Source organism: Equus asinus, chromosome 26, assembly GCF_041296235.1.
Source record: "Equus asinus isolate D_3611 breed Donkey chromosome 26, EquAss-T2T_v2, whole genome shotgun sequence".
Classification (NCBI taxonomy): Eukaryota; Metazoa; Chordata; class Mammalia; order Perissodactyla; family Equidae; genus Equus; species Equus asinus.
The window spans coordinates 39,753,155-39,767,354 of record NC_091815.1 but is presented as its reverse complement, the minus strand read 5'-3'; the positions used below and the strand labels follow the sequence as shown (position 1 = coordinate 39,767,354).

The 14,200-nt window shown below is 43.6% G+C and overlaps 1 protein-coding gene across 1 annotated transcript; it reads right to left on the bottom strand.

Annotated features, from left to right (window-relative positions):
* Positions 1 to 1,307: 1,307 nt before the first annotated feature.
* On the bottom strand, positions 1,308 to 5,340 carry LOC106823973 (zinc finger and SCAN domain-containing protein 5B-like). Its single transcript, XM_070498774.1, has 4 exons — positions 4,954 to 5,340; positions 3,435 to 3,641; positions 2,351 to 2,501; positions 1,308 to 2,056 (listed from the first exon to the last, which is right to left on the bottom strand). The coding sequence occupies exons 1-4, from the start codon at positions 5,338 to 5,340 to the stop codon at positions 1,308 to 1,310; spliced, it is 1,494 nt and encodes a 497-aa protein (XP_070354875.1).
* Positions 5,341 to 14,200: the final 8,860 nt, after the last annotated feature.

Genomic DNA, 14,200 nt, shown 5'->3' with positions numbered 1-14,200 from the left:
GGGAATCCTGTGGATTCTATTTATTTATGTATCTTTATTATTTACTATTATTTTTTCTTCTCCTCCCCAAAGCCCCCCAGTACATAGTTGTATATTCTAGTTGTGGGTCCTTCTGGTTGTGCTATGTGGGACCTCCACTGCAGGATGGCTCGATGAGCAGTGCTATGTCCGCGCCCAGGATCCGAACCAGTGAAACCCTGGGCCGCTGAAGCTGAGCGCATGAACTTAACCACTTGGCCATGGGGCTGGCCCCAGGTTTTAGAAAACTATTCTAAAACTCACTTTATCATAAAATGCAGATTCTCAGGTCCCACCCAGCTACTCAATCAGAAACTGAGTGTGGGTCCATCCATGTGAGGTTTAACAAAGGTTTCAGGGGGTGTGGATGGAACTAAATCAAGGAGCACTGATAATCAGCGGCTCAGAATGCTCTGTAGTCCACTGGTCAAAGGGGGAATTTACGGGTTGTCAAATTTAGTAAATAAAAATATAGGATACTGGGGTAAGGAGGGATGAATAGGCAGAACACAGAGGATTTTTAGGGCAGTGAAACTATTCTGTATGATACCATATGATGGATACATGTCATTGCACATTTGTCCAAGCCCATAGAATGTACAACAGCAAGAGCGACCCCTAATGTAACCTATAAGCTTTGGACGATGATGATGTGTCGACGTAGGTTCATCAATTGTAGCAAACGTCCCAGTCCGCTAGGGGATGTGGATAGTGGGGGAGGTTGTGTGTGGGCGGGGCCGGGGGTCTATGGGAAATCGCTGTACTTTCTGCTCAATTTTGCTGTGAACCAAAACTGCTCTAAAAAATAAAGTCTATTTAAAAAACACAAGATGCCCAGTGAAATTTGAATTTCAGATAAAACAACGAATTCAGAACATTATATTAAAAAACTTTGTTTATCTGAAATTCAAATTTCACTGTGTATTCTGTATTTAATCTGGCCACCCTGCTTGGATCAGCCTATTTTACAAAGAAAGAATGGGCAAGAGGTGCACAATCAGCAGCCTCAGTTTAACCACGAAATACTATTAAGAACTAACGAGACTTGCAGGCACTGAAGAAAGGCAACATAAACCAAAAAACATACAGGAAAGAAAACAATAGGGGATAATACAACAGAAAACAAAAACCAATAGGGAAGCCAAATAATTACTCAAAGATCCTTTAATTAAGATTTATAGAGCCCCCATTGTGTGCCAGAAACCTTGTAAGTGCTTAACACGTCATACATCATTTTTATAACACAGGTGACAGGTCACGGTCAATTTCCTTCTTGGGGCAGAAGGGAATCACTGGGAAATCATTTTTGAATGTGTTTTTTGGTGGCGTTTAAAAGTTCCCAGCTGACGGAAGGCACCTTGGCACTCGTGACACACATAGGGTTTGATTCCAGAGTGGGTGCGTCGGTGGACGTTGAGGTTCCCCTTGTGGGTGAAAGCTTTCTCGCAGTCTTCACATCGGTACGGCTTTTCCTTGGTGTGGATCTTCTCATGGCTGCGCAGGGTGGAGTCGTGAGTGAACTTCTTGAGACAGAGTCTACAGCAGTACGGCTTCTCGCCTGTGTGGATTCGCTGGTGAACTCGGAGGTCTGAAGCCTGCATGAAACCCTTGGGACAGATACTGCATTTAAAGGGTCTCTCGCCTGTGTGTGTCCTCTGGTGAAGGTCGAACTGAGATTTATAATGAAATCTCTTCTTGCATACCCTACATTCTTTCATCCATCCTGTGGCTTCTTTGCCAACAGGAAGATCGGATGATTCCACGGCGCTTGGCGAATGAACTGAATTTGACCCAAGCTGTCCTGAGAATTCTCCTTTGTCCAAATATGTGGCTCTTTCTTGAGGCATGTCTTGGGAAATGGGAGTGTTGTCCTGTTCTCTTCTTTTGGAGCTTCTTGCACTCTTCTGGGAATCTACTCTATTCCCAGTCTGAGTCAAAACTTCTCTCTCTGAAATGAGGGTGGAAGGTATGTCGGCATCCACATTTTTAATAGAAGTTTCTTCTTGGGGATTCTTCCCGTCCTTGGCCCTTACAGAATCTGCTGAAAGAAGGGGTTCAACGTACAACATTTAATAAAGAGCATTTTCAACGATGCCAAACTCATTTGAACCAAACACTGATGTTGGCTGAGAACGTCCTATCCATCAACACACCTAAGAGACTGGATTGTAGGACACTCTGGAAAGTCAGTGATGGAGAAAGCTTGGCATTTTGAGAGCCACCTACCAGCACCCCCCGCCCCCCACCAAGAGATAGTAATGCTGAATACCCAGCCCTGTACCAGCATAGGAAGAGTCACTAACTCCTCTGAATTCCCGGTTTCCATACTCGCCAGGACACTTCGGAAGCTGAGGCTCTTGAGATTCATGTGTTGTTGTCTCTTCCCTGTCTCCCATCAGGTCCTCCTTCAAGTTCTGCTTGCGTCTCAGACCCTCCCGGTCATCTACCTTAGGAATGGTCTCTGGCAGGAGAACTTTCCGTCCCTGATAATGGCAACCAAGTGTAGTTACTAACAGGTCTAAATTTGGGAAAGCTTGTCCCTTCTTTCCCCATCCTACTCATCTCCCTGGTCTGAGACACCAACTTTCCTAATAACATACTTTTATGGATATGCCTAGACTTTTGGGCCACCCCATCACCCCTGATAATCATCACCTGATTCCCAAGTCTGTCGTTAATCGGCACACCTTTAAGTCAAGTCCATACATGAGTTTTTACTCTTAATTCTCTAAGCCTACTCTCTAAGTCATCTCAACTTCTCCCTGCCCCCGATTCTGGAGGTAGAATGACTGTAGGTCCAGGTCTCTGAACTCCTGATATTTTAGCACTACTGATATTTTGGTTGGATGATTCTTTACTGTGGGGGCTGTCCAGTGCATCGCAGGATGACCAGCAGCATCCCTGGTCTCTACTCACCAGATGTCAACAGCATCCCCCACCCCCACCCCATTTTGACAACCAAAAATGTCTCCAGACATTGGCAAATGTCTTCTGGGAGGCAAAATGACTCCAACTGAGAACCACTCCTTTAAGGAATTGACAATATTCCAAAAACTGGGTCCTTGACCAATTATCATTTTAGGGAATGCCTTTGAGGAAACTGACTATGGGGAAATGAGCTTTCAGTTCATTAACCTCTGGCAAATTGACCTAGCACCATTTCATTCAGACTATTTCTTTCTCTCCAACCTTGACACTAAAAGCTGTAATGATGGAGGGACAGAGGTTAAGTCTTCATTCTTCACACTGGCTCGGCAATGTCTAGGGACTTAATGCGTCCGTGGCATTCCTAGGGTAAATGGGACCAGTTCTGTTCTGTGCCAAATATCCAGTTATTCTAGCAGCTACACCTTCTGCTTCCTCTTGTACCTCCTACCACCTCTCCCTGGAGACGAGGGAGGGCATCACCCACTCACCTGCGCTGCTGACATTTCACAGATTCCTGGCTGGTTCCCCAGCTCTCGGCTGACCTGCTGATTCTTCTCTGGATGTATCTCACTCACAGAGGATTGACGCTTCCTGGACAAGTCTATCACATCGTCCATGCCACTGACCTCAGCTTCGGCCATCTGAACATCTGAATTTTGTATAAGAAATTTCTGTCCTCCTAAGCTCACTATGGTCTGTGGGGAAAAAAATAAAATAAGATCAGGCTCGATCGAAGAACCGGAATGTAGGCTCTCAAGCTCCCTGCATGCATCCCACCATGCACTCACACTTGGCTGGGATTACCTCCTTAAAATAGTAACCTCCCAAGTTCTAACAACCAAAAAATGTCTCTCAACATTGCCAACTTGCACCGTGGGGGGTGAAGGTGGAGTCAGCCCACCCCCTTGCATGGACAACTACTGGCCTCGATCAAGATTAGGTTGTATCACCTCTGAACTGTCATAATCACATCTCTGATTTGAGTCTGGCCACAATATCTAATGTACCTGAATACCTCCCCATTTTCTCCTGCCTCCTCAGTTAGTAATCATCCCTCAAACTATGCCATCATAATGCATGCTTTGTCCATTTCCCGATCTAGGAATGTGCGACATGGTGCAATGAAATCCAACACCTTGCCAAAGGGATGCTTCAAATGTTTGGCTTTTGCATCTCACGCAGCTGGGTCTTAAGAATTTCTTTATTAAACCAGGTTAACATTCTACAATTCCTCATAGCATTTTTTCCAGTGTTGTCAAAGCTTATAATTCCCACTCTTCGCCCCTAGTGGATTTCATCATCTACCACAGAACACATGGGGAAAGGAGGAGTGCCATGTTGGACTATCTCATTTCCATCCTGTCCACTCACAAAATCACCTATAAATGAACCTATTTCCCCATGACTGGAGCAAACTGTGCACCATGTGTACACCAGGTCCCATCCCCTCCTAGATCTTTTTGAGGCTTTTTTCCCCCTCCCCTTCCTTAATTCTTTCTCCAAAGCATGTGGGCACACTCAAACCTCCATGATGAAAACTGTTCTCATTTAAGTATCACCTAATCCAGTGGTTTTTACCTGGGAGCCATTTTGACCCTATGAGACATGTGGCAATGACTGGAGATTTTTGGGTTTTGATTTTCACAACTGAGGGAGGTTGCCATTGGCATCTAATGGGTAGAGACCAGAGATGCTTCTAAACATCCTATGATGCTCAAGATAGCCCACCCAGCAAAAAATGATCTATGCCCAAATATCACCACTGTTGATTTGAGAAAGTCTGACATTGAGCGGCATCTCTAGCCTCTACCCTCCAGAAGCCAGTGGCATCCCCTCTCCTGCTCCCCACCCTCCATTGTGACAGTCAAAAATGTCCCTAGACATTGCCAAGTGTCCCCTGAGGGGCAAACTCTCTCCCATTTGAGAACAACTTTCTAGTCCAACTCCATCTTGCAGCCCCCATACCAGCTCTGCCTTTCCCACTCCACTCATGAGGGTCCTACTCACCCATTTCTTGGGTTTCATGTTATTTCTTAGCATGTCCTCCAGGTCTCTGCAACTCTCCACACCACTCTCCTTGACTAAGACCTGGAGCTCCTGCGGCATTGAGATCATAAACTGCTCCATCACCAGCTTATCCAGAATCTGCTCCTTGGTGTGAAGATCTGGCCTCAGCCACAGATGGCAGAGTTCATAGAGTCTCCTCAGATCCTGGACGGGGTCTGATTCCTCTGAGCTGGTAAACGCTCTAAAGCTAATGTGCCAAGCCTCAGAGTCACAGTCCTGCTTTTCAATCAGGGCTCTTTGGGAGTGTACAGACGGTGGCAGCCCCGATCCCCAAGGGCTATCTTGGGGTTTTCCATGACCCCAGGAAAATGTCTGGTCCATAGCCATACCTACTGGAGAATTCTCCAGTTTGACTCTGAGCAAACTCTTCAAGAAGCCAGTGCCTAATTGAGACCTATCTAAAGAGATTTATCTCCGGTTTTCCTCAGTAATAGATTGACTGTTTCTTCAGAACTCTGGAGGGGAAAAAAAAAAGAATGAACCAGATCAGTTTAATTTCTTTCTCCACCCTTCCCTCCCCTCTAAATTCCTCATCCCAATTTTGGATCCCATCCTCCGCTGGTTCTATGTTTAATATTATGGAAATTAATCCATACTAGTGTTCTTCCAATATCCACCTTTATAGTAAAAGGTGGCTGAAACGACTGAATCCCCCTAGATTCTGAGCTCTAAAAGTATAGAGGTGGGGTCGTTTTCTCATCTGTAAATCGGGACAATGTTGTTCTTTACTGTATTAAATATGATTACTATGTGTAAAGCCCCTAAAAAATTGTAACGATAATGTCAAGTTTTTCTAGCCTCCCATCAGGACAAGATACAAGGCAAAGCTGTGTTAGTCATGATTCTGCAGAAAAAAATATTTACAGCCTGAGAATTCCATAGAATTAGAATGGTTAGTAACATTGGAAATATTAACCTAAGATCATCCCCGACACAGTTCCTCCTTGATCCCAGGATATCGATCTGTCCAGGGAAGGGAGGGAACAAAGGAATCCTAAGAGAATTCAGCTCCTGAACAGATCGTTTGTTACTGTGGTAAAATACACATAACATAAAGTTCACCATCTTAACTCTGTTAAAGTGTGTGATTTCGTGGCACTAAGTACATTCGCAATGTTGTACAAGCATCCCACTGTTCAGGTCCAGAACTTTTTCATCACCTCAAAAGGAAACCCCATACCCATTAAGTGGTCACTCCCCATTCTCCACCCACCTCCACCCCCCAGCCCTGGGCAATCCGTTAACCTGCTATCAGTTGCTATGGGTTACATATTCTTAATCTCATCCCAGAAAATGGATTTAAAATCCAGTGCTCTTTGAAATTTTCAGGAAAGTTTTAAGAGAAAAGTTTTTAGGAGGTCCTATATCTAGCTTCCAAAGGCAAGCACCACTTTGTGATATTCTCCAGACATCAATTTTGTCCCAAGTTCAACAGCTTTGAAAAGAATACACCCCAGCTTTCCTTCTAGCTACAGGTTGGAGATCAACCTGAAGGTCTGGGGAGAGGAGAAAGACCCGGGAGGGAGGGTCTTGGGCAAGGTTGCTGGAGAGCCAGGACGGAGACCCTAGGAGAGGTCGGGGTTCCCAGAGCTTCCTGTGTCGGGAAGGCGGGAAAGCATGCAGATATGAGAAAAGAGAGCTGGAAATCTAGGAATGAAAAGTGGTTTCGTGTTACTAGACGTCTGGGAGGAGGCAGGGATTCAGCTGGGAATTTTTAATCACTTTGGGGTTCCTTTCACATTAGTGCAAGCCACAGAACCTCAGAAGAAAAATAAAAGCAGGACACATTTTAGGATTCAATTCTGGGGGACTTAGCACGCCAGTGAGCGCCACGGGGCACCGAGACAGACAAACGGGCTCTGATCCTGACTGGATTAGGAGGTTGAGAGCAGGTCCTTAATTAAAGGTTTGATTGACCCTGTGGATAGTAAAAATACCATAATATTTTTAAAGTAATAGCAGGACCTGAGAAGAAATCTCCTGGGGAAAACCACATCCCATGCAGAAGAATTCAGAGGTAACCCACTTGCCTAAAATCCACAGTAGCTGAAGTTTTCATATGTCAGATCATTTGGGGAAGCTTGCTCAGTTCTGTGGGGTTTTTTCACTTCTGTTTGTTTGTTTTTTGAGGAGATTAGCCCTGAGCTAACATCTCTTGCCAATCTACCTCTTTTTTTTTTTCTCCCCAAAACCCCAGTGCACAGTTGTATGTGCCAGTTGTGGGTCATTCTAGCACCTCCACGTGGGACGCCGCCACAGCACGCGGGCCCAGGATCCCAACCTGCAAACCCGCAGCAACCAAAGCAGAGCAGGGACTCCACCACTCGGCCACCGGCTGGCCCCTCCGTGTTGTTTTAATTCCAGGCTCTGTCTGTGATTAGCTGTGGTGTCTTGAGCAAATCATTTAGCAATTCAGACACCTTAAAACTTCCCTCTTAGATTGAAGGCAAGATAAGATGGTGCTGATAATACGCCCAGCACATTGTTGTTGGTCATAGTGATTAATACTTAAAGCAATGGTTCTGAGCCACGGGTGACTTGTGTCCCCACTGCCCCCCACCCCCACCCTGGGGACATCTGGTGATGGCTAGAGACATCCTCGGTTGTCACATTCAGGGCATAGGGGAGGGAAGGGGCTGGAGAGAGAGATGCGGCCAAACATCCTACAACACACAGGACAACAGCAACAAAATTTATCTGGCCAAAAATGTCAATTGTGCCGCGGCTGAGAACCCCTGGTTTACACTATAAACCACACCACACCATGGGTGTGCTGACATGATTCCCATTTCACAAATGAGCTAAACAAGGAATCAGTGTTAATAACGGGGTGCGAGGGAGACCCGTGGCTTCCACGAGATCTCGGAGCTGCTGCATGGCGAGTATAAACCCACACCCCTCTGACACCAGACCCATGCCCCCCAGTTTCCGAGGCCGCCCCGCGTGGACAGGCCCAGCTAACTTACCGCCTCGGCGTCTTCCCGCCCTCAGCCTCCCGCGCTCCGGGCCGTCCGTCCGACTGCGCCCTGAGCCCAGACGTCTCTGCTTATATAGGACCCGAGAAACTCCGGGACGCGCCTCCTGCTACCTCATCAGCCCACTGATTGGTTTAAGGCCCCTGAACCAACCATTTTAGACAATCCGCAAGGATTACGTTTCCCTCGGAAACTCCACCAAGAGAAAAAATAATTTAGAAATAGGTCCACATTGGAAACAATATTGATTTTCCTGGTCTAGTGAATTATTCATCCTATGCCTGAAATGTGCGGAGGAGTCAAGGAATGTAGATCCGCCAAGCTTTACCCAGTTTGGGCCATATCTTTTTTTTTTTTTTTTTTTTAACGTAAATGAGTCTGAAAAGATTTTATTTAAAATAAGCTAAGGGGCTGGCCAGTGGCGTGTTGGTTAGGTTTGTGCACTCCGCCCCAGCGGCCAGGGTTTCCCAGGTTCGGATCCCGAGTGCGGACCAAACACTGCTTGTCAAGCCACGCTGTGGCTAACAGCTCAGGGTCAATCTTCCTCACATGCAAAAGAAATAAAATAAAATAAGCTGACAAGGCCAAGTATGAGAAGAATATACTTCTGAGTAGGCATTTAGAAAACTAGAGGTGTACACAAGTAGAGAAAAAGAATGACATCATATCAGTTTTGCAAGCCATATTTCTCCCAAATGCCAAAGAGAAGCAATATCTTAAGGAAGGAACACGAACTGATATCAAGTCCATGATTTAATCTACCTCCAGCACAGTTTTGATTTATTTCCAAGATATTGAAAAAGGAAAAGTAATTATTGATACATAAAGAATATTAGTGATTTTTTAATTTTTTTTTTTTTTTTTTTACTATTTTTCAATATCTTGGGATTAATATGTTAAAGCTTTGCTCGAACTAGGTTAAATCAGGGACTTGATGTTAATTAACTTACCCCTTTACAAAAACAATGGAAACCAGAGAAAAAGACTGGACACCACTCTGTGTTCCATTCCTCCCCGGGGTGGGGAAGACGGTTTGTAGACAGACTCAGGCTCCTACACGGACCTTAATTCTTGGTGCCCTGAATCAGATCTTACAAATTCTGAAAGGCTAAAACAGTGGGTCTGCAGGTTATTGCGTGAATCATTGTGTTTATGTTGAATTTTAATCAAGGGCTGGGCGTGATGAGATTACCATTTTGGAAGTTCCCGGTGTCAATCAAATCATGACAAATCCATGTGTCAATCAAATCATGACAAATCCATTCCAGAGGTGGTCTCTTTGTTTCAGGTTCAGAGTAAATTTTTTTGTTTAACATTTCAGATGAACTAGAGGGCTGCTGGCCTCAGACTGATTCTGGTTTGGATCTGTGGGGAATCTTAAGCGAGCCTCTTAACGCTATGAACCTCAAATTTCTCGTAGGTAGAATGGGGGGTTATTCGATGCCTCCTGTGTGGTTTTGAAAAGTCAAGGAAGACTATGGTAGGAAAGTACCTGATACATCGTTGTTTTAGCGGAAACTGTGATGATTATTTTCTGACATTTTTCCCCCTTAACAGTTGAGATTCTGACAATGCGTTAGAGTGAATAATGGTGAAGCCAAGAATTAACTGTAACCTGCCTGGAACCGCCATCGACCTCCCCAAGTTGTCCAACTCTTCCACTCTGGAAATTCATCTCATTCTAGTTTTAGCCTTCAAATTTTCTTTTAGGCTTTATTTTTTTTAGAGCAGTTTTAGGTTCATGGCACAATTGCCTTTATTATTTTGATCTTAGATCTGCTATAAATCCTCAATGGAGCTAAAAATGTCTGATTTAGATAGGCCTGAGAAACTCTGGGCCCCCGTTTTGTTTCAACTTAAACTATTCACATGCTCTCGGCTTAATGATTAAATTTGGAAGACATCAATTGTTTGAGCATTACTTTACTTTTTGGGGGGTAGGGGGGAGATTAGCCCTGAGCTAACATTCGCTGCCAATCCTCCTCTTTTTGCTGAGGAAGACTGGCCCTGAGCTAACATCTGTGCCCATCGTCCTCTACTTTGTATGTAGGAGGCCTGCCACAGCATGGCTTGACAAGTGGTGCGTAGGTCCGCACGTGGGATTCGAACGGGTGAACACTGGCTGCCAAAGTGGAGCGCATGAACTTAACCACTGCACCACTGGGCTGACCCCTCTGCATTATTTTAACTATATGACTAGATCCCCACCCAGACAGAACACCCTCATGAAATGCCTCGAAAGCAAATCTATCCCTGGAAACGCTGATCTGTCCCATTACACCTTCTTGGTTTCCATCATTTCACTAGGATTGTGTAAGATGTAATCATTAGGAGAAGCTGAGTGAAGGGTACACAGGAGCTCTCTGCACTAACTTTTACACTTCTATGAGTGTCTAGAATTATTTCAAAACTAAAAGTTTACAAAGAAACAGTAGGGCATCTGATTTCTCCTGAGAAGTGGGTTTCAGGAGAATGACCAAAACAAAAGCAATCAATGCACATCATTGCTTTTCCTAAAAATGGTCCTTTTTTAATATTTTATTTTTATTGAGGTACAATTGAAAAATAAGATTGGGCTGTCCCGGCAGTACAGCAGTTAAGTTCACACGTTCCACTTCTTGGTGGCCCGGGATTCGCCGGTTCGGATCCTGGGTGCTGATATAGTACCGCTTGGCAAAAGCCATGCTGTGACAGGCGTCCCACTATAAAGCAGAGGAAGATGGGCATGGATGTTAGCTCAGGGCCAGCCTTCCTCAGCAAAAAGAGGAGGATTGGTAGTAGTTCGCTCAGGACTAATCTTCCTCAAAAAAAAAAAAAAAAGAAAGAAAAATAAGATTGTGTATATTTAAAGTATACAATGTGATGGTTTGATACACGTGAAAGGATTACTACAGTCAAATTAATTAACACAGACAGAAGGGGCGGAGCAAAATGGTGGGGTGAGCTGACCTGGGATTCTCTCCCCTCCAAAATACAACAAAGGATTGGAAAAACTGAATTTCAGAGAATAAATCTAATGCCAACACGTTAGAGACCTACAATACCAAGAAGGCAGAGATCATAACCTTGCTTACACCTTCAGAGGCGCTGGAACGGTAGGAGAGAACATCACTACCTCCCCTAGAGTCTGCGATGGCTGCTGTGCGGGTCCAGGAAGGAGCGGGAGAGGGGCCGCGTGACCGGGGGGATCATCCAGGACTCCTGTGGCTGATTCAGTGGAGACCCGCTGACGGGGGAAAGCTTCCGTCCGCGGGGACCCCATAAACCCAGGGCCTTGGGAGACCAGAGAACAGAACTGATCCGAATCCCGCTCCACGTGTGAGAAGAGCAGCCCCTCCCTCACAGAAAAGCGCTCTGGGCGCCGCCATCTTGCCCGAAGGCGGAGAGCTCAGAACACGTGGCTCTCGACCCCCATCTAGTGGCGACAGGCTGTAACTGCAACCAAATTCTACCACCATGCGAAAAAACCGCTCCTCTACCACCCAGCAATTTATAAAAGCCCAGACCAGAAGGAAAACAATAAAAACAGAGAATTAAGTCCTGAGGACTTGGAATTAGGTGAACTAAGTGATAATGAGTTCAGAGCAGCTATAATCAAAAAACTCAATGAGGTAGAGAGAAAGAGAGAGAAACAAGCCAATGAGTTCTGGAGTTACTTCACAAAAGAGATTGAAATTATAAAGAAGAATCAAACAGAATTACTAGAGATGAAAAACACAATGGGCCAGATAAAACAGAATACGGATTCCCTGAATGCCCGTGTAGACACCATAGAAGAGCAAATTAACATAACTGAAGATAGACAGGCTGAATGGCTCCAGACGGAGGAAGAAAGAGAACTAAGAATTTAAAAAAACGAGGCAAATCTCCGAGAGATAGTGGATTCAATGAGGAATAAGAACTTAAGGATCATAGGAATTCCCGAGAACGTGGAAAAGGAAAATGGAGCAGAAAGTGTGCTTAATGAAATTGTTGAAGAGAACTTCCCAAATCTAGGGATTGATGGAGAAATGTGTATAGAGGAAGCTTTCAGATCTCCTAGATTTGTCTATGTAAAAAGACCTACTGCAAGGCACATAGTAGTACAATTGGCAAGAAGGGAAGGTAAAGAAAGAATACTCAGGGAAGCAAGAAAAAAGAAGAGAATAACCTACAAAGAAGTCCTATCAGACTTTCAGCGGATTTCTCTACAGAAACCTTACAAGCTAGGAGAGAATGGAGTGACATAGTCAAAGCCTTAAAAGATAAAAATCTTCAGCCAAGAATACTCTATCCAGCAAGAATTTCCTTCAGATATGAGGGAGAAATTAAATCTTTTCCAGACAAACAAAGGTTAAGGGAATTTGTAACTAAAAGCCCTCCACTACAAGAAATCCTCAAGAAGGCTCTCATACCTGAAAAAAGAAAAAAGGGAGACAGGGGTCACAATCCACAGACTAAGGAGACCGATGGATAGAACCAGAACAGGATAGCAAATATTCAACTATAGCATTAGGGTAAAGGTAAGGAAACTACCAAAGCAAGGACGATCTTATCACTCTAACTACAAATTCATAACACGAGTTGGAATAAGAAATGAAAATAATTATTTAGGAGGGGAAGAGCAAAGGGTCTAAATCAGTCTAGGCCAAGTAAGTAAGAGACCACCAGAGAATAGACTATATTATACACGAGATTCTAAATACAAACTTCAGGGTAGACACTAAACTAAAAAACAGAACAGGGTCAAAAAACATAAATAAGGAAAAATCTAAGAAACCCAGCATAAGAAATTGCAGTATTAAATGGGTAGGCTAAAGCACACAGGAAAAGAAACGCAGGAAAACAAGATAATGAGCGACAGATTGACAGCATGAAGTCCACATGCATCAATAATCACACTCAATGTAAACGGATTGAACTCTCCAATAAAAAGAAACAGAATAGCAAAATGGATTAAAGAACAAGATCCAACAATTTGTTGCCTCCAGGAAACACATCTCAGCCCAAACACAGGCTCAGAGTGAAGGAGTGGAGGACAAAACATCAAGCTAATAGCAAGCAAAATAAGGCAGGTGTTGCAATTCTTCTATCAGACAAAGCGGATTTCAAAATAAGACAGGTAAAGAGAGACACAGAGGGACACTACATAATGATCAAAGGGATACTTCATCAGGAGAAATAACGCTTATAAATATCTATGCACCCAACACAGGAGCACCAAGATTCATAAAGCAACTATTAACAGACCTAAAGGAAGATGTTAAAAACAACATAATAATAGTAGGGGACCTCAACACCCCACTCACATCAATTGACAGATCATCCAGACAGAAAATCAACAAGGAAATAGTGGAGCTAAATGAAAAACTAAAACAATTGGACTTAGTAGACATATATAGATCACTTCACCCTAAAACAGCTGAATACACACGCTTCTCAAGTGCACATGGAACATTCTCAAGGATAGACAATATGTTGGGAAACAAGGCAAGCCTCTACAAATTTAAAAAAATTGAAATAATAACAAGTATCTTCTCTGATCATAATGCTATAAGGCTAGAAATTAATTACAAGAGAAAAGCTGAGAAAGACACAAAGATGTGAAGACTAAACAACACACTTCTGAACAAGCAATGTATCATTGAAGAAATTAAAGAAGAAATCAAAAAATACCTGGAAACAAATGAAAATGATAACATGCCATACCAACTCATATGGGATACAGCAAAAGCTGTATTAAGAGGAAAATTCATCGCAATACAGGCACATCTTAACAAACAAGAAAAATCGCAAATAAGCAATCTTAAACTACACCTAACTGAACTAGAGAAAAAAGAACAAATAAAGCCCAAAGTCAGCAGAAGGAGAGAAATAATAAAAATCAGAGCAGAAATAAATACTATTGAAACAAAAAGGCAGTAGAAAGGATCAATGAAACAAAGAGCTGGTTTTTTGAGAAGATAAATAAAATTGACAAACCCCTAGCCAGACTTAGAAAGCAAAAAAGGGAGAAAGGTCAAATAAACAAAATCAGAAATGAGCGAGGAGAAATAACAACAGACTCTGCAGAAATACAATGGACTATAAGAGAATACTATGAAAAACTATATGCCAACAGAATGGATAACCTAGAGGAAATGGATAAATTCTTGGACTCCTACAATCTCCCAAAGCTCACTCAAGAAGAGGCAGACAATTTGAACAGACCAATCACAAGGAAAGAGATTGAA

Coding starts and splice junctions, on each gene's coding strand:
- LOC106823973 (XM_070498774.1), bottom strand. CDS start 5,340: ATGGCTATGGACCAGACATTTTCCTGGGGTCATGGAAAACCCCAAGAT. Junction 2,502..3,434: donor GTGAAATGTCAGCAGCGCAG/GTGAGTGGGTGA, acceptor TGCCATTATCAG/GGACGGAAAGTTCTCCTGCC. Junction 2,057..2,350: donor TCAGCTTCCGAAGTGTCCTG/GCGAGTATGGAA, acceptor TTCTTTCAGCAG/ATTCTGTAAGGGCCAAGGAC.